Source organism: Poecilia mexicana, unplaced genomic scaffold (genome assembly GCF_051168715.1).
Source record: "Poecilia mexicana isolate PSO_F unplaced genomic scaffold, ASM5116871v1 scaffold_2, whole genome shotgun sequence".
In the NCBI taxonomy this organism is placed as follows: domain Eukaryota; kingdom Metazoa; phylum Chordata; class Actinopteri; order Cyprinodontiformes; family Poeciliidae; genus Poecilia; species Poecilia mexicana.
In genome coordinates this window covers 730,476-749,647 of record NW_028263371.1, presented here as the reverse complement: position 1 = coordinate 749,647, position 19,172 = coordinate 730,476, and the positions used below count along the sequence as shown (strand labels likewise).

Genomic DNA, 19,172 nt, shown 5'->3' with positions numbered 1-19,172 from the left:
CATCACTCTCCCTCGTTTTCTGGCGGTAACTTTTCACCGGCTTTGATTGTATGTTTTGGGTCATTGTGATGTTGGATGGCAAAGTCTCAACCCAGACCCAGTTTTGCTGCTAACTGCTTGAAGTCTACTTTCAAACTCTTCACATATCCTTATTTCATCATTTCTTCAACCAGCTTGTTGAGATTACCAGTTCCAGATCCACTGAAGCATCTCCACAGCATGATACTCCACCACCATGTTTAACAGTGGGACAGTGTTCTTTGGGTTATACACCTCTCCCTTCTTTCTCCAAACTCAAACTCTACCTTGGTCCAGTATGCATAATGTTTCTCCAGATTATCCTTAGGTTTGAAGGTGTCTCTTCTCTAGAAGTGGAGTTTTTCTTGGCCTGCATCCTTGCAGTCTACTTCTATTCAGGGTTCTAGTGACTGTCTTATTGGACACTAAAGTTCCTGACTTAGCTGGATCATTAACTAGTGTTCTGGTAGTTTTTCTAGGTCAGTGGTCTCAAACTGCATTCCTCCAGGTCTAGAGTCATGCAGCTTTTAGATGTGGTCCTTCTCTTACACCCTTGAATTAAATGATGAAACCGCTTTACTAGCATGCAGTCGAGCTCTACAGAGCTCTGCTAATCAGCTAATATTGGAGCCAGGTGTGCTGAAGCAGTGAGACATTTAAATGTTACAGGAGACCGGCCCTTGAGGACAGGAGTTTGAGACCCTTGTCCTAGGGTCTTTGGACTCAAGCTTTCTTTCCACAGACTTTGAAATCTTTCACTTCCTACTTCTGTCAGACTATTTGCTGCACCACTGTGTAGTTATCTTTGAACTTATTGATGATACTTTGTTCTCACTCCACTTCTTGACACTTAGAAGTGCTGTGATAGCATATATTCACTGTGATATGTATATCTTTCTCCTGCTTTGTGAGCTTCAATAATTTATTTTCTCAAGTCAAAACTGAATTCTTTTGTTTTTTGGCACGATGCTTTCTCAAGTGAGAACTCAAACTCTTAATGAGGATTTTATGCTGTGTGTAAAGTGTAGGATAACCTTTAGTTTTACCTCAATAAAAGCTAATGCTCGGAAAAGCTGTATTGAAAAATCATTGATCTGTTTGAGAGCACTTGAGAATGTTTTGAACAACAACAAAAACTTAAAATTCCACAAAAGGACTAATTATTTTGACCTACTTTGGAACATTTTTGTATTTGCTAAAGAAATAAAAAAAATATTTTACAATAACTCTCCAAAAGTCATGAAAATCAAACTATTGGATGTTTTACTTAAAATGTGTTTTATTAATATGGCTCTTCTAGCTTCCATCCATCCATCCATCCATCCATCCATCCATCCATCCATCCATCCATCCATCCATCCATCCATCCATCCATCCATCCATCCATCCATCCATCCATCCATCCATCCATCCATTTTTTTACACCTTTGTCCCTAGTGGGGTCAGGAGGGCTGATGGTGCCTATCTCCAGCGAGACATTTCGGGCGAGAAGCGGGGTACACCCTGGACAGGTTGCCAGTCCACCGCAGTCTTCTAGCTTGTTAAATCATAAAAAAAATTATAATCACATCCACAAATACCAATCAGTTACAAAGATGTTGTTTTATCTATCTTTGCAGCTAATCCTATTGACCTCATAAAGACACTAGAGCTTTCGGAGGACATGGAGGGCGTGTCACTGGAGGCAGGGCTGTGCACCAGCAGGAAGGGCCGAGCAGAGACCGACCTTTCCTTTAAGATCAACAAGAAGATTCAGCTGAGCGCACCCACCAAGCAACTCTTTCCAGGTTAAGTTTTGATAAAACTCCATGGCATTCATTTATTGGTGGAAAAATAAAGCTATTTACATAATTGTGTTTTTCTCGTTTCCTGTCCACCAGACTTGCCATTTCCTGTGGATTTCTCACTCATGACGACAGTTAAAGCTGTGAAAGGATCGCAAGTCTTTCTTCTCTCCCTGTATGACACACAGGTATGAACTGGAAATGCTAATGTGAAATTTACACTGAAACACAGTTAATTAACAGTTCTAGATAGATGCAATTAGAACTGTTTGAATCTTTAATCCAATGGCAGTCCGATTTGACAAAAAGATGACATTTTGTATAGAATCATATGTAAAAGTTAAGACAAATCTTGTTCTAGCAAAACTTTACACCTAATAATAACTTATTAGATATATTTCATTAAAACTATTTTTCTCAGGGCACACAGCAGCTGGGTTTGGAGCTTGCTCGTTCTCCTGTTTTCCTGTATGAGGATCACGAGGGTCAGCCAACTCCTGAACTTTACCCCACCTTCAGAAAAATCAACTTGGCTGATGGCAAGTGGGTAACTTCATACAAACACTTTTCTTTTTGCTTGTATTTGATTTCTGTATACATATCAACACAATAACAGAAATATTAAAATCAATTAAAACTAATGCCAGAGTTAGCCAGCAGGTTATTACAGAAAGGAAAAAAAAAATCATAAAAAAAGGAAGAAAGAAACAGTACAAAAAAATAAATTTTTTGCATGCAAAGTGTAAAATAGCGAAACATCCTTCTTATGTTTGTCTTCAGGTGGCACAGAATTGCCTACAGTGTGGAGGGCCAGTCAGTGACTCTATACTTAGACTGTGAAAAGGTGGAGACTCTGGATCTGCTCAGAGGTCCAGATCCCCACGTCAGCACTGATGGAGTCACTGTGTTTGGAACCCGTCTGCTGGACGAGGAGGTGTTTGAGGTGAGTCTTCACTGCATTTTCTGGATGTTAAAAATTAGAAATGTTAAAATTGTGGTGGACTGAGTTGTCATCTCTTAATGATTTCCCCATAAAACCAGATATTACTGGATAATTATTTTACTGGAAAACATTGTTGACAAAACTTAAGCATACAAATATATGTCATCTTCAAAAGGACAAAAAATACAGTTAAAGTAAATAATGTTAATTTTTGCACTTCTGTTAAATCCCAATTCAGTAATCAGTCAGTGGATCATAAAACACTGTGCTGCTGGTCACATTTAGAATATAAAAAAGCTAAGCAGCTGCTTTGGGCCCCTGGTCCTTCAGGGGCCCTTAAATGCTAACAAACACTGACCATATTTCTAGAACTTTAACATTTGTCTTAGCTTCTTATTCAATACAACATAGGAGCGATGCTTCTGTCACCAAAATTTCCCAATCTTTCTGTCTCCTGCTCCTTCCTACTGTTGTTAGTGAGTGAGACTTGAAGATGCTTGAACAGTTCTGCCTCAGGCTAAGAGAAGCTGACCTCAAAGAGTTCAGTGAAGGCAGACCGTGATGAATGGCATACCTCACCCAGTTCAGAGAGGCCAGGGCACCATCCTGATACAAGGCATGGGGGAAGGGTAGGAGAAGCTTGACTGGGTCCCACACCTGCATGGAGAGAAGTCATCATTGGATTTTGGAACATGTTTATATTGTTTTAGATTATTCCTCATTAACTTTGCTTCCAAGAACTCAAACTTTCTTGTTATCCTTTTAGTGGTCTTGAAACATTTTTTCAAATTATGTTATAATGTTCTTTCCTGATCAAAGACATACCAGAAGTGTTGTATCCTTTCACACATGTTAGAGAAATCTCCCGTGGCGGGCATTCTTGCTCATACATGTGCCGTCTACCATGTCTTGAGAAAGTATTCACCCCTCCTGGCATTTTATGTGTTTTGTTAAATTATAACCTGTATTTGATTGTTTTGTTTTTTAATTTAAATTATACATTATGCATCTGCACAAAATATCCTGTGTTGTGCAGGTGAAGTGAATTAAGATAAAGGGAATATATCTAAGCATTTTTAAAGGTCTACTATTATGTTTCCTTGCACAAGCTAGGACAGGTCTGTGTCTATACAGAACTGGTTCAGTACATTTAATAGACAAACTCATTCTCGGATGTTGAGATTTCACCTTTTCAGTTGCGTCTGTTTTGAGATCTTTGAGAAATGCACTGTTTTAGGACTAAGTCACAATTATGCAAATGAGCTGCTGTTGGTCGAGTTTTACCAACTCAGTATTTACATTAACACTAACTGTGAAAATAGCTACAAACAGATGCACAGTGGTGCAACCATACATCTTGACCCAGAAGCAGACCAAGTGGAGCCTCCTGAACAACCATCAAACCAGCACTAGTGAAAGATTAAACGCTGCACATCTGTTGCATATTGTTATTAATTCAAACTGAGGATGCTTTGGGGTGTGAGTTATAATGTGAAGTCAAGCAGCTGACATCAGCACAATAATTCAGCATAAAGACCGTTTTTTTTATCAAATGCAATCTTTTTTTAAATATATATTTGTAAAATTAAAGGAGTAACACTACGGAAGCGCATTGCTATCATGCAGTAAAAAAATTTTTTCGATCGCTATCTCGTTATAACGTACGGAAGCGCATTGCTATCATGCAGTAAAAAAATTTTTTCGATCGCTATCTCGTTATAATGAGTTACGTATCTCGTTTTAACGAGTTACGTATCTCGTTTTAACGACTTACGTATCTCGTTATAACGAGTTACGTATCTCGTTTTAACGACTTAAAACGAGATACGTAACTCGTTATAACGAGATAGCGATCGAAAAAATTTTTTTACTGCATGATAGCAATGCGCTTCCGTATAACACCTCTCTCAACATGCAAGAAAAAAAACAAAACAAAGCAAACAATATTGGTATTGTCCGAGAGACTGACATGTTTTCACAAACATATTTACATGTTTGTGAAAACATGTAAATATTCTCAAACTGTGGTCCTGGGAGCAATGGGTGTCCATATTTACATTGGGATATCTATAGACTGAAAGAAAATGCCAAAGCAACTGAAGCCTACTTTTCTTTTATTATACTTCTAAACTACAAATAGCCCTGAAATGTTATATTAGAGCACACAACACTGGTATTAAATAACTATTTTGATTTCCAAGCTTAGAATCCATACTTTTAGAATTTGTAAATAACTCAAACCTCCCTGAGTAGACTTGTTTTATTGTGGCCAGTCACATTTACAAAGCAGCAACACCCTTTACATCAGGAGGAATGAAGGGAGTGAGTTAAGAGATGAATATCAGGTCAGCTTGTATATTTTAAGATGTTGTGTTGTTTTGGGGGCAATTTAAAGTGAGGTGGTTTGTAAGTGTTTGCTAAGTGGGGTAAGTGGTCTGGTTGTAACTGCATAATAGATTTATTTGTTAAAGAATTTATTAAAAAACAGACATAAAGACTCATCTCTACACCACCCTCCAGTGGTGGTAGTGATGAAATGCAGCTTCCCTAACCACCCTGAACCTTTACATCCTGGAGGTGTGCAGCAACATTTTAATATGAATATTTACCTTTTGAGCTCATCAGCAGATCTTTTAGACATTGACACAGTCGAACGTGAGAGACTTCTCAGCTGTTTATTCCTTTTGGATGTTTACCTGTGCTGTTTGTGGTTTTTTACTGATTGCAGCCTGAAGTGATTTTCACAGACTTGAGGTGCAGACAGTGACCTTATGTGATGTCAGGTGGGACATCTGCAGTGCAGCACTTTGCTGTATTTGGCCCGGGCTCCTCATGTATGTGCACGTGTAAAACAGAGAGCAGAGGAGATGTCTGTGCTGTGGAAGTCTTGCGCTGGCGCCACCAGAGGCTGCAGCTCTGGAGACCATTAACTGCAGAGCGACAATAAAAACAGCATGTTGTGCTACTTTGATCTGACTATATGAACACATCTAGTGATAAATACATGACAGACATGTGGATGTGCTGTGTCATTTATTTTATTAATACCATGCTGCTTAGTGTTGACCACTGGTGACACCTATTCTGTCTGCATTCCTTGAGTTTCTTTTCATCTCTTTTGTTTGTTTTAAAAACAATCATAGGGACAAATCCAGCAACTTCTTCTTGTGGATGATCCTCGGGCAGCAGAGACGTACTGCAGAGACTACATCCCAGACTGCGACACACCCTTACCTTATGACAGCATTGTCATAGAGACTGAAAAGGTACGGTTATGCACTACATTCACAAGGCACGCTAAGAAAATGTCATTTTACATACTAAATATTCCGAAACATTTGATTGCATAAATAGTTTGAATTATCTTCCCCATCCTTTATCTGTCTGGCTTTGTCTTGAATCAAAGCTCACAACGCTCCAACTTCTAGGAAAACTTTCTAATCATTTCCTTCTGCTGCTGTTTGATTCACCATCTGGCTCACAACTCAACACATATTTATTTGGTTTAACATTTCGTCTCAGGCTCTTCTAGAACTGCAATTCACCAAAAGAGTCAATGTAAGACATAAATCTGAGGTGTTAATTTAACAAGATTTATCTGAATTTTTTTTTACAATGTTTTGTTTTCAGTCAGGTTTGGACCTGTAGCTCACAACAGTTCTATTCATTGTTCTGTTCGGAAAAGAAGAATATATAAAAATGTTGGGGAAACAAACAAACTGTCATGAGTTGAGGTGGAGGTGGTGAGAGTGAACGCAGGCAGGACTCAGATTGAGAGGTGATAATGATGATTGGTTTAATAGACAGTAGCTTAAAACAGTCCAGTTCAGGCGGCACAGCAGAGAACTAAGCAACAGCTTGATACCGGTAGCAACTGAAACTAATAAAACTGACATATAAGAGCTAACGCCGTCACAGGACTGTACAGTCCAACTGTGACGACTAAGACAATAACTGACAATGACAAGACTGACTTTAGACGAGGGCGAGACAACAGGTGGACTTAAATATGCAGGGAGGGTATTCAGGGAATGAGACACACCTGGGAAGCAATCAACAGAGAAGACAGGACAGGAACAGGACTAAACACAGAAAACCTCAAAAATAACTACACAGAAAACACAGAACACAACACAAACTAACAAACACAAGGCTGCTGAAGTTGCCAAACAGTGTTAACGTTTTGTCTGGAATGCTTAGATGATGTTATTGCACAGAATATGGCCAACTTTATAATAGCAACATAATTAGCATAAATGTAAAATCATGAAGTTAGGTTTAGTTAAAGAGATATAAAGAGTAGATTTGACATCAAACAGACAGGGATGGTTGAGCTTTGTGTTCTTTCTTGTCATTGTTTTTTGGTCTTTAGGAAGAGGGAACACCAAAGAAACGAGTAGCAGAAGAATTTGACTACAGTGTCTTCTATGATGATATCTCAGTGTCCACCGTGACAGCAGGTCCTAACGTCACAGAGTACGAGGTGAGACTCAGTAACCACCAATGATTTCTGTTTATATGGTCAACTTTTTCTTATCCTTCATAATTTGTTCATCTGTCAATGTGTTGCACAGTTCATAGAGTACGAAGACTATGACAACACAACAAACTATTTCCATGCCAATGAGTATGAGGAGTACGACGAAGAGTACGACGAACGCTACGGACCTGCTCAGAGAGAACGGGAGTACCTGCTGAACACACAGGTGGTGTAAAAGGCTTTATTCATTTCAGCATAAAATCAAATAAAAAAAAAATGAATCATGTACAATTACAATGTTATCTCTGTCACTTATTTTAAATTAGAATTTACCAGAAAAAGGACAGAAAGGAGAGCCTGGCTATTTGGGGCTGGTAAGAAAACCACACAATCAAAAACAGGCTGTTTTATGGATTACTGATTCACTTCTTAAATAATTTGATTAGTAGGTAAAAGTGTTTCATTTACAAAAATATTATGATTTTCAGTTTAGATTGCTGAATTAGGATTTTTAATATTAACCTGTTATAACCACCAACCATCAACAAGACACACTGTGTTTCCCTTCCTTGGAATTATGATCCACGTCAAATATTAGATGTATCCCTTTTTCATTTCTGAAATTGACAAATTAAAGGGATCCCATTCTAACCCAATATTTTCTCAACTATTAGCAATTGCCAAACAATAATGCTTTTCACACTTTATATTGAAATGTATTTTCCACTTCCAGATTTCTTTTTTGCCACACATAAATATTTCAGAGACTTCTCTCTGTCCAGTTTTAATACTGGACAGAGAGAAACTGTGTAAATAGAAGATGTGCTGTTCATCTCACAGTTATGGTGTTACTAAAGGAAGAAAGAAACTCAAGCTCAAATTGAGAAGGTGTGGCTTTAGCCTTTCATTTTCAAAACCTCTCCAATATGGGTGAGTTAAAACTAAGATCTGCAAAGAAGAGTTGGTCAGAAATCTTCCAAACTGAGGTAACAAACTAAGTGCCAGTTCCTGTAAATGGTGACAACAGTCGGTGCTTCAGATGGAGGCACAACTGTTTAATAGGTTTAGATGGAAAATACTTTTTACACAAATCCTGGTGGTTTGGAGAGGTTTAGGCTTAATAAATGAAATCGTCATTTGATAACTGCAGTTTGGATTACCTCTGGTCATACTGGTCAGATATTAACCTGGTCAGATGTAACCTAAAGAAACATCAAAAACCTTTTGCTTTGGTGATTTTTTTTTTCTTTACAGGGAACCCAGATTACAGGACCATATGGACCTCCAGGACCTGAGGTTAGTGAAGCTTACTGTGCAATTTGTAACTAGAAACATGTTTTTGTTTGGGTACAGTACCTCTTTATTCAGGTGCAAATTTAACCACAACAGCTGAAAATGTAATTTTTTAGGATAAACAGCATCGTTTCAAACTGAATGTTGTTTATGATGATGTGCAGGGAGCACCGGGGCCTCCGGGAATCACTGGACCAGTGGGACCTCGAGGAGACCCTGGAGAGCTGGTTGGGTCTGCCGTCTGTGTGCTCAAAGACTGAGTCAACGGACTGATGTCTCTTCAGATCTGTCTTCATCTCTCTCTTTGCTGTTAGGGTCCTCCAGGGCGGCCGGGCCTTAGTGGTGCTGATGGGATCCCAGGTCCCCCAGGAAACATAATGCTCATACCGGTAACAGACTGCTTTCCCAGAGGCCCTGAATGCTGCAGCCGAGCTGCTGTGGCTCTGCTGCTATTAACTTAGAGAAGAGCCTGAGGGCAAATGGAAAAGTTTCAGAGTTGTTACTGAAAAATGTGACTTTTAGAGTCTTAAAGTAGACTAGCTGTTTGCCTTTTAGACTTTACAATAATGGCGACTCATTATTTAATCATATTTAGTGGTATGTGATTTCATTATGATAATCTGATTAAATTTTTTATTATCAGGCAAGTTTAATAGTTCTAGATCTATATAATCCCACTCTTTCAATACTGTGTTAAGACAGCATATTGTGTTCCTTCCCTCATAAATTCCTTTGTTTTGTTTCATTTTGTTCCACTGTTGACAGGACATACTTATCAAATCATGGCTGACAGTGGGATTCTCTGGCCACTAGGCGGAGTGTTGAGTTATTTTTTTTTCTGATCTTCAGTTCCAGTCTGGTGGTGATCCGAGGACAGGAGCTGTCGTTTCTGCACAGGAGGCTCAGGCTCAGGCCATCCTGCAACAGACAAAAGTACACAAACATAATATTACATTGCATCAAGCACAACTGATTTAAATGAGCTATTTTTGAGGATTAATATAAATAAGTCTCTTTTTCCAGCTGGCCATGAAGGGCCCTCCTGGCCCACTGGGTCTCAGAGGCAGACCCGGACCACTGGTAAGTTACCCTGCAAATGTTGATTTATTGTAGTGTTTTAATGTTAGCTTTATGAACAAGACATGTATTAAAGTCACTTTTGATGAATTTAGATATTTAAACATCCATAAAGTAGAAGATCAACTGAAGGATGACTGACCTCCACAGACCCGTCACATCTTTGCCGTATTTTTTCCCTTTAATTCTACTTCAGTTTCTCAAGCTATATTCTTAACAAAACTTTAAATAGACCTTCAGAAAACTTGAAAAACGGTAAAATTATAAAATAATGGAGAAGAGAAATTAAAACAATAGAATGAGAGTCCTTTGTATTCTGTGAGATTAAACATAAAATGCAATGCAGGACATACAAACATTTATTTCCCCTTCAGCAGACAAGCATCCCATGTGTTGGACACACACGACAACAACAACATCACTGTGCATTTTGACAGAAGTTTGACCTGTTCACACCTCAGACATGTAGAATGGTGTGATGAGGAACTGATCCAAAAATCTGTGCACCAGAGCGTGTTTAAGGAAAATTTGACATTTTATCTTTAACAAAAAGATGAGATTTGACATTAATATGTGACCATATTTCTTCACATGAAAATATACACTTTATTTCTTGTGTGGATTTTTCTAATTTTTTAAAATAAATATTTGTAACTTGTAATACATGTTGCTTTTTGTGTTAAAAATATGATAAAAGAAAGACTTGAATTAGTCTTTGGAGGTGGCAGTGAGTCAGGATGGAGGGATTGGGCCTGTAACTGGTGAGTTGCAGGTTTGAACCTCGCTCCATTGCGTTGCTGCTGGTGGTGGTTAAAGGACCCAGTGCTGCAGATAGTCTGATAGTCTGACTGACTGTAAAGTACTTTGGAGTCCTCTGACTTGACAAAGCATAATGCAAATGTTGGCCAATTATCATTTTTGTGTTTTTGCTTTTTCTAAAGGGAGCATCGGGGCCTCCAGGGCTGAAAGGGAGCAGCGGTGAAATGGGACCACCTGTAAGTTTATCTTTGTTGTCATTTCAGTTATACCAGCTACAGTTTTTTTTATCTCATATTTTACTCTCTCAGGGTCCTGCAGGACTACCGGGTATTCCAGGTCAGATTGGAAGGCCTGGAAAACGGGTGAGGATATTTAATGTGCTGCATCTTTTGTTGTTGTAAAATTTTGCTTCAAATTATATGTAGTTCATTGATATACATGTTTCTTAGGGTCGGGGAGGTTCAGATGGAGGCCGCGGTGCGATAGGAGAAACTGGAGCAAAGGTGAATTAATGTTCCAGACACACATTTTCTTTCCTTCTTGTTCTGCTTCCGCAAAATATGGACTTACTCCGTTTTTTTTCCTGCTAGGGAGATCGAGGCTTTGATGGCTTACCTGGCCTCCCAGGAAATAAAGGACACAAGGTACAGACACAAGGATGAACGAGTACAGGACATCAAATCCACAATTCAATTATCTTTCTGTAATGTTTTGACAGGGAGACAGGGGGAAGCCAGGACCCCTAGGTCCTCCAGGAGAGCTGGGAGAAAAGGTAGGAAGCCATTCCAGAAATAAGTATTTGTAATTTTGATGTTTTTACTATGGGAGGAAGAATGATTTTGTATTTTTCTATATATTTACAGGGCTCTCAGGGGCCACCAGGGCCAAGAGGTCAACCAGGTGATGCTGTGAGTGTTTATGCCTCAACTTTCAATTTTCATCAGCTTCATGAACAGTTTGATAATGGGACATTTGTATGGTCTTTATACTTGCATATAATTCTTTCAATGGGTGAATCTGGCACTTTAGGTATGTGGAATATGTATCCAAAGATAAACCAGACTTGTTGAGTTCCACAAGTTTCAAAATCTCTTCATGCTATCTTGACTGATTTATTTTTGTTTTCCCTTTTCACACAATGCATTGTGTTTGATGCACTGACTTAAATTTCAGTCACAGATGTGCCTCCATCAGATAACAAAGCATCATTATCACAATCTGAGCTTTCCCACATTGTTTAAGGAAAGAATCATCTTAGTGTAAACCTCTGCCTTTAGAAAAAACTATTAAGCAATTTTCTCTGTATTTAGTTAATAGAAAAATATTCAGCAAACCTAACAGACCTAAAAAAGAAAACCTTTAGTCTAGATCAGGGGTGCCCATAATCGGTCCTGGAGGGCCGGCATCCTGCATGTTTTAGTTCTCTCCCTGGTTTAGCGCACCTGGATGAAATGATGGCTCACACCGACAAGCTCAAAAGGTTGTAACAACCACCAGGGAGAGAACTAAAATGTGCAGGATGCCGGGCCTCGAGGACCGACTTTGGACACCCCTGGTCTACATCTTCCCAAACTGTGATTCTTAGACCACTGGTGGTTCATGGGCGCCCCCTAGTGGTCCATGAGGTACTGCATGCAAACAACTGTTTATTTGCCATGACGTGAGTTTAAAGTGCGATGCTACAGTTAGCTACCAAATGATTGTGTTTAAAAATAATAATGGATAAATGGTCCGAAGGTATCAGTGTAAAGTTTCTCATGGTGAGTTCAGGAACTTTTAATTTTGAGCACCATTACATATCATGCCGCACAGGCATGGAGATCTAGGTCTGTGGCTGTGCTGAACTGACAAGGCGGTGGACGGAGCTGCGCCCCACGCTGACTAACTGCATCTTAAGACCTAAAATAAAATAATTAAGAAAATGTTTATATTTTCCAAGGCAACGCCAAGTCTGTTTTTCTTTTATTATGCTTTTAAATTACAAATAGCTCTAAAGCGTCAGTGCACACAACAGTTGTAATAAAGAACTTTTTTGATTGGAAAACATAGAATCTACACTTTCAGAATCTGTAAATAACTCAAAATGCTTCACAATAAGTCTATTTTTCGGTTTAGCTTTGGGAGATCATCGATTTTCTTTCAGAAAAGCATAACACCTGTCTGCATATCCTCAGCTTTATCACCTTGTGTAACTTCAATGTGTAATTCAAGGGTCCCAGAGGTCTGACTGGCCCTAGAGGTCGTCCTGGAAACTCAGGCTTGATGGTAAGTGTTAAATCTTGCATGCTAGTTTAGCATATGCTACACATGATATTTACTTTTACACACACTGAACTCTCTCACAGACAACAGACCCTGCTACTGGGATTACATGTTTAGCTCCAGTGACTCTCTGCAGTCAAGCATCAATAATCTCTGGGCTGCACCTTCTAATCACAATGTTAAAGTAGTTCTTGGATTCTTTAACAGGATATATACAATCCTTATCTCATCTAAAGAATGACTGCTTACTCGCCTGAAGTGGTTTCTTCAGTTGTGTCTGATTTGTGTGCTTGTTGGAACATGAGTAAGCACTTGTCAGCATCAATGAACATCATTTCATTTGTATATTTTACAGACAGTTTGGATTTTGATTTAGGAAGCGCTAATGAACTTAAGCTAATTTTCAATTAGGGCTTGAAAGTCATCTATTGAAAAGCACCAGGCAATGCAGTAAAATCTTGTATGGGAAGGTTGATGATTCTGAAAACCGATCATCAGGAAATGGGCTCTCTGCGTTTCAGGATATAGCAGAAAATGTTTGTTTTTGTTTAAATCCCATGCTGTGTCTCCTCAAAGGGCATTCGTGGAACTGATGGGGTCCAAGGCTCAAAAGGCAACATAGTAAGTAAAGTAAAATACGTGACCCTAATGGTGCTGGATTAGTTCATTACTCTTACATGAATTATTGTCTGCAACAGGGACCACCAGGAGAAATTGGAGCACCGGGTCAGCAAGGCAACCCTGGAATTGTTGTATGTGCTAAAATAAAGCATGCTGAAAATAAACTCCATGGCTTAGTTTTAAGACTAATGTGATACTGCATCTGCAGGGTTTTCCTGGCCCTCAGGGGCTAGTAGGACTACCAGGAGAGAAGGTAAGTGAGCTTTATTTGGGGATTTTTTCATTAGCATAAGAAATCTTGATGGACAATTTCTCACTGTCTGGCAGGGACCTCAAGGGAAGAAAGGGATGCAGGGCTTACCTGGAAATGACGGGCCTCCGGTACGTACAGATTTCATGTTCCATGTTCCGGGTCTGTCCCAGAAAACCTGTTCAGCCTGCAGGCAGGGCGGTTCTCCAGTGGCCCGCCGTGTTGTTGTTAAAAATGTTAAACGTTGAGTGGAAATTTGAAAATATGGCTAAGAATTAATGTTATTGGAAGACATTATAGGCAATACTTAAACATCAGCTACAGAATCCTCAAAAAATATAGCTCAAATAAATAAACATTTTGGCACTTAAGTTAAAACCTGATTAAGTAGTTAGCCAGTGAATGCTAAAACAAGCAATGTAATGCCAGTCACATTCAAGAGTTAAATAAAATCAAAGAAATAATGATAGGTAAGTATTTGTAAGTTTTGTTGCGTTTTCCTACATTTTCCAGTTTTGTTTAGCAATGTCTGCCACTGGCGCAGTATTTTGATTTGCTAATTGTTATTAGTTGTTTCTTATCAAAGTGATTGAAGTATTTGCAGGGAGCATTCCGATTGGCTGTCGGTGTGGCTCATTTAGTTGCTGGCGCAGACAAAAAGAAAAAACAGAATTCTAAATGCAAACGAGACGCATTTTCCTTTATACACAAGGCATGCTCAGGTTGGTGGCACAAATATAACATCATATGCAGAAAGTTGCTTTGCAGCATGCTGACATCCATCCATGTTAGCTAGTACTGCCTCATCTGGCAATCCACAGCTCTGGTAATGTAAACATCATCAGCTCGGTGGCGCCCTCTTCCTGCAGTGAGCAGGTGAACAAGAAGGCTCATTATCCCTTCCGCTGCTCCTCAGATGTCAGAAAGAGAAAGTGTCCAATGATTTATTTATTTTTTGTCCTTTATCCATGACTTGTCGCTTTATTTGATTAAGTTGTTAGCATGTAGGTCGGTAGAAAAATGCAGCAGTTACGGAACTCCAGTTATTAATAAAAGACGCCTGACCTCAAACCCCCTTCCTTAGTGTTTGCATGCATAACATAATATGCTGCCACTGCACTTTTAATCATTATACCAAAGATACTCTTTAACCCACGTCTGCTATCATTGTTACTGGTGTATTTAAAACGAATAAGCAAACAAAGCTCAGCCTGGTGGGAAGCAAGTAAAGCCTAGCAGCCCACCAGGCCTGCAATACTCTGGGACTGACCCTGTCTATTTCAGACTCTTGTTGCATTCCTGAGTCTCTACACCATAATAACCTCAGTTACATGACTAAGTATTTGTCTGCTTGTCTACAGGGTCATCCTGGAAGAGAAGGGACTCCAGGTGAAAAGGGATTGCCAGTAAGCATATACAAACTTTCTTTTGCAGTTTTGATGCTATTTGCAATGTAGATTTTCTTTCAACATGTGCATATGTTTGTTGTTAGGGTCCTTCCGGCGTGCAGGGACCTGTAGGATACCCCGGACAACGGGGAGTTAAGGTGAGAAATGCACATTCATGGTGCTTGCAAATGTACTGTAACACCTTTCACTTTTTCATATTTCATCTCGTTACAACTGAGATTCTGAAAAATGGGGATGCATTTGTTTTTCCAACTCCCCATCCTCTGATAATGGCAAATAAAATCCAGCATGAATAAATAGAGTCTGCCTGCCTTAGTTTAAATCTGTCTGTTGTATGTAGGCATCAGAAGGGATTAGAGAACTACTGCACAAGTCAATGAGAATGGTGTGGAGAACCTTAAAGCAGGGTTAGGTTTCTGACAATATCCCAATCTTAGAACAACTCATGAAACCACATCAGCTCAGCTGAAATAATCTATCAAGAGGACGGTCCTGTCATTCACCCAATCAATCCAGCCTTTAAGGAAGACAAACAAGGTGAAAATAACTTACTTTGGGTTAATAATCATTACCAAAATTTTTACATGTCCGTAACTGTCCTCATGACAGTGAAGGAGTTAACTCTTGAGAATATGGTTCCTCTGAAAACTGGACATTTCTTTCATCTCATCTCGAATGGACAAAAAACAAAGTAAAATATTAAAGATTTAAAAAGAAACAGGTTTAAGTTTTCCTTTCACTTTACAATCACTTCCTTAAAGTGAAATGAAACTGAGTGTAATGTTTTTCAACATGCAGGAGTTTTCCATTCCCTCTGACCAAATGCTGCAGTGAGAATCATCTCCTGATGTTTCATTTTTATATGTTGTTGTCTGACAGGGTGCAGATGGAATCAGAGGGTTGAAGGGAAGCAAAGGGGAGAAGGTAAAATGTAACAAAACTAATATCATCTTTGTACATTCAGAAAGCCAAGCTGTCTAGAGCTGCTATTTTAAACCTATAGATAAACTGAAGTGTCTCCTGTTTTACTGCACGACTTTCAGTTTTTTAGTTTATCACACTGCTGTTCTCTGCAGGGAGAAGATGGTTTTCCTGGGGCAAAAGGGGAGATGGGAGCAAAGGGGGATATTGGAGATAATGGACCTCCAGGGTCTCGAGGTGAAGATGGACCTGAAGGTCCCAAAGGTCAGTTGGGTCCTCAGGGAGAGGCCGGGCCGGCTGGCATTTCTGGAGAGAAGGTACATGTTGTATTAGTCCATGTATAATTAACAGAACAGTCTTAACCTACGTTTATCTGCAAATTCACTCAACTAGTTTTGTGTTTCAGGGGAAACTGGGGGTTCCAGGTTTACCTGGGTATCCAGGACGACAGGGCCCCAAGGTAAAATGAACTGAGGATTCAAAATTGGTTAATGATGAAACAGCAGATGAAGTTTATGTTGACCTATCTTCCTTTACAGGGTTCTGATGGCTTTCCTGGTGCGCAGGGGGCTCCTGGAGAGAAAGGGAAGAAAGTAAGGGAAGCATTCAGAACAGATGCTGTGAAATCTTTTCTGTTTCATAAATATCTGACATTTGTCTCGTTTAACAGGGTCCTGCAGGACAAGCAGGAAGTGGAGGCCAAAGAGGTCCAAACGTGAGTCTTGACCATAAGATCTTCACTTTTAGTATAAACAAGAAAATCACTCTACTGTCATTACTGTCCTGCCTGAGTTTTGCAAGTTTCTTTGTGCCAGTATCTGTTTTTATCACATTTTTCTAATGCTGCAAATGTTCTCATTTTGTTGTTATGTCCAAGTCAGATGACTGCTAGTTTTGGTGGTTTTAAAAGTTTCTGTTTACCTTCGCAGCAAAAAAAAAAAAAAAAGAAAAAAAAAAGAAAAGAAAATCATGGAGCATCCCAGTGAAAAAGAACTTTACACAGCCTTGGATAATGTGGAGCTTCTTTCTTTCTGCTTTTGAACCACAGCTTCCTCTCATGTCAGGACATATTCTAAGCAGCTTTCACCTTTCATCTGATTTCAAAGTGTTTTTTATGTTGTGTTTCTGGCAGGGTGCCCGAGGAGGCAGGGGGGTGAGAGGTCCTACAGGGAAACCAGGAGAAAAGGTTAGCTGACTCTCACTTGAACCCGCAGCAACATGTTTCTGTTCCCTGTGTTCCTGCTCTGTCACTGATCCTGTGTTCTCCTTCCCTCTCAGGGAGCCTCAGGACATGATGGGCCCCCAGGATCTCCTGGAGAGAGGGTAAAATATGCAATTATGTCACAAAAACATTATGCATGCAAACATCCGTATATTTTATTGATTATATGTGAGAAGCTCGTATAAAATCCTAATAGAAAAAATATGATGAATATTTGTTTTACTTATTTTCCATGAAAACCTTAAAAGTGTGGTTTATATTTGTCTTCAAACTAATATTATTTGAATATGTCCTAAATAACAATTAATAATATCAAGGGTAGTGCAGTAAATAAAGGGCTGGTCTAAGATCAGGGGCCTCATGTTAAAGCGTGCGTATGCACGAGAAATATGCGGCGCGATATTTTACGCAAAAGTCAGCATGTATAAAAATGAATGTGGCGTGAAAGTTTGCATCAACATATGCAAACTTTTGACCTGCTGTGAAAATAGGCAAACTTTTTCTGTGGACAATAACAAACTACAAGGTGTCAAAACTCACCTAAATACACTGAAATCTGACAACATTCAGTGATTTTCAGACCAAGAAGCATCAAACCCGATGATTTTTCATGATTTTAATATTTTATTGTTTAAACATAAGCTATGAAACTGAACAACATTTATCCTAAGACAATAACCTAACATGCACACAAAATAAATAAAATAAAATAAAAATGTGCAAAAACCTCACTGAAATGTAAATAGTAATTCATGTAAAGCACTTTGAATTGCCTTGTTGCTAAAAATGTGCTATATAAATAAAATTACCTTAGTACATTTCCTCAGGTTTTGTCTCAAATATACAATCGTTCTGTGTGCTGAACCACATGAAATGCATCTATACGGTAATTTCATTCTCACTAAAAAAGAAAACAGGGTTAGATCAGCAGGTTAACTCAAAATAGGTTTGATTGTTTTTAAGGTGATTAAGGTGTGTAGACAAGTACAAGTAGAGGCGCAAAGGTGAGCCACGTAATTGAGGAGCGCTTTGGCTCTGATGGAGAACATCGCCAATGGAAGGATTCAGAGGGAGTCTGTGTTTAGAGATCATGTTGATCTGCTGGGAAATGTTGATTGTTTATTAGCATTTAGATCATCCTGGAGCTCCAAGCAAAACTTAAAGAAAGAGCCGTGGGTTACCGGTGCAACTACGTACGACTTTTCTAAATTTGTCCATATGCCAAGTTTTAGCCCCAAGCTGTCTGTCTGTCTGTCTGTCTCTCTACTGTACAGATATATACAAACTGTAGTTTTATATATACTAACTACAATTAGGTGCTTAGAGTCTGATAGGTCTATCATTGAAATGCTGTGCAGATTCCTATGTAATTGCTATAATAGAGCCTAAATTAAAACACAAGCGGGAATTGAAGCACATTTATCTTCGATATGTATCGCCCATATCGCCAGGACATAATCCACTTAAGTGAAACAGTAATTTCAGGTAGAAATTGCCTTTCACTGTGCAGCATATGGGCCTTAATTGCTTTTTGGCAGAACCCCCCCCCCAGATATATTTTGCATTTTTGGTATCTTTTCGGTGTAACACAGAAGGTTTTCTTCAACACAGTGCATAAGACTTCCTGTGCTCTAAAATTCTTAATTTAACTAAATTAACAGAACCCCTCAGTAAAGAAAAAAAACAAAACATCAAAAATCTTTTTTATTATTATTTATTGAATCACAGGGCAGTGATCAAACAGTGGTTCAAAATCTAAGCTAGTTTAATGCAGATAACCCATGAAAAGCACACTTTTACTGCTATGGGCACATTAGGAATTTAAGGAGGCAGATATTATGACAAAAGACCAAACATGGACACTCAAGGGGAGAACATCCCAAATTATAGGAAGAGGAAAGGATAAAAGAGACAAACTTTTGTCGCAACCCTGAGAATACATCTGTGTTACTGGTGTGAACATAATTTGTATGAAAGAACTAAATGACCGAGAAAGACACTCAAAACGATTCGACGAGACACTCGAGCTGCATGTGATTGGGTCTTGGCACAACACCTGGTTTATTCCTGCTGTCGGCATTAACCTTGTGAGAACTGAGCTACTGCAGGTGGCAGCTCTCATGAGTCTAGTGA

At 39.1% G+C, this 19,172-nt stretch overlaps 1 protein-coding gene across 1 annotated transcript in view; it reads left to right on the top strand.

Moving 5' to 3' along the window:
• Positions 1-2,411: 2,411 nt before the first annotated feature.
• The window catches only part of LOC106908231 (uncharacterized), a 33,905-nt gene continuing 17,144 nt past the window's right edge, over positions 2,412-19,172 (top strand). The window contains exons 1-30 of the mRNA XM_014974275.2: positions 2,412-2,745; positions 5,889-6,011; positions 7,118-7,228; positions 7,320-7,451; positions 7,552-7,599; positions 8,480-8,521; positions 8,683-8,745; positions 8,833-8,907; positions 9,368-9,451; positions 9,542-9,598; positions 10,537-10,590; positions 10,663-10,716; positions 10,804-10,857; positions 10,945-10,998; positions 11,073-11,126; positions 11,218-11,262; positions 12,566-12,619; positions 13,193-13,237; positions 13,315-13,368; positions 13,446-13,490; positions 13,565-13,618; positions 14,849-14,893; positions 14,980-15,033; positions 15,776-15,820; positions 15,973-16,134; positions 16,224-16,277; positions 16,357-16,410; positions 16,488-16,532; positions 16,950-17,003; positions 17,096-17,140. Of these exons, the coding sequence (XP_014829761.2) occupies positions 2,569-2,745; positions 5,889-6,011; positions 7,118-7,228; positions 7,320-7,451; positions 7,552-7,599; positions 8,480-8,521; positions 8,683-8,745; positions 8,833-8,907; positions 9,368-9,451; positions 9,542-9,598; positions 10,537-10,590; positions 10,663-10,716; positions 10,804-10,857; positions 10,945-10,998; positions 11,073-11,126; positions 11,218-11,262; positions 12,566-12,619; positions 13,193-13,237; positions 13,315-13,368; positions 13,446-13,490; positions 13,565-13,618; positions 14,849-14,893; positions 14,980-15,033; positions 15,776-15,820; positions 15,973-16,134; positions 16,224-16,277; positions 16,357-16,410; positions 16,488-16,532; positions 16,950-17,003; positions 17,096-17,140 (2,037 nt within the window). The 5' untranslated portion in view covers positions 2,412-2,568. The remainder of the gene's footprint in view (positions 2,746-5,888; positions 6,012-7,117; positions 7,229-7,319; positions 7,452-7,551; positions 7,600-8,479; positions 8,522-8,682; positions 8,746-8,832; positions 8,908-9,367; positions 9,452-9,541; positions 9,599-10,536; positions 10,591-10,662; positions 10,717-10,803; positions 10,858-10,944; positions 10,999-11,072; positions 11,127-11,217; positions 11,263-12,565; positions 12,620-13,192; positions 13,238-13,314; positions 13,369-13,445; positions 13,491-13,564; positions 13,619-14,848; positions 14,894-14,979; positions 15,034-15,775; positions 15,821-15,972; positions 16,135-16,223; positions 16,278-16,356; positions 16,411-16,487; positions 16,533-16,949; positions 17,004-17,095; positions 17,141-19,172) is intronic.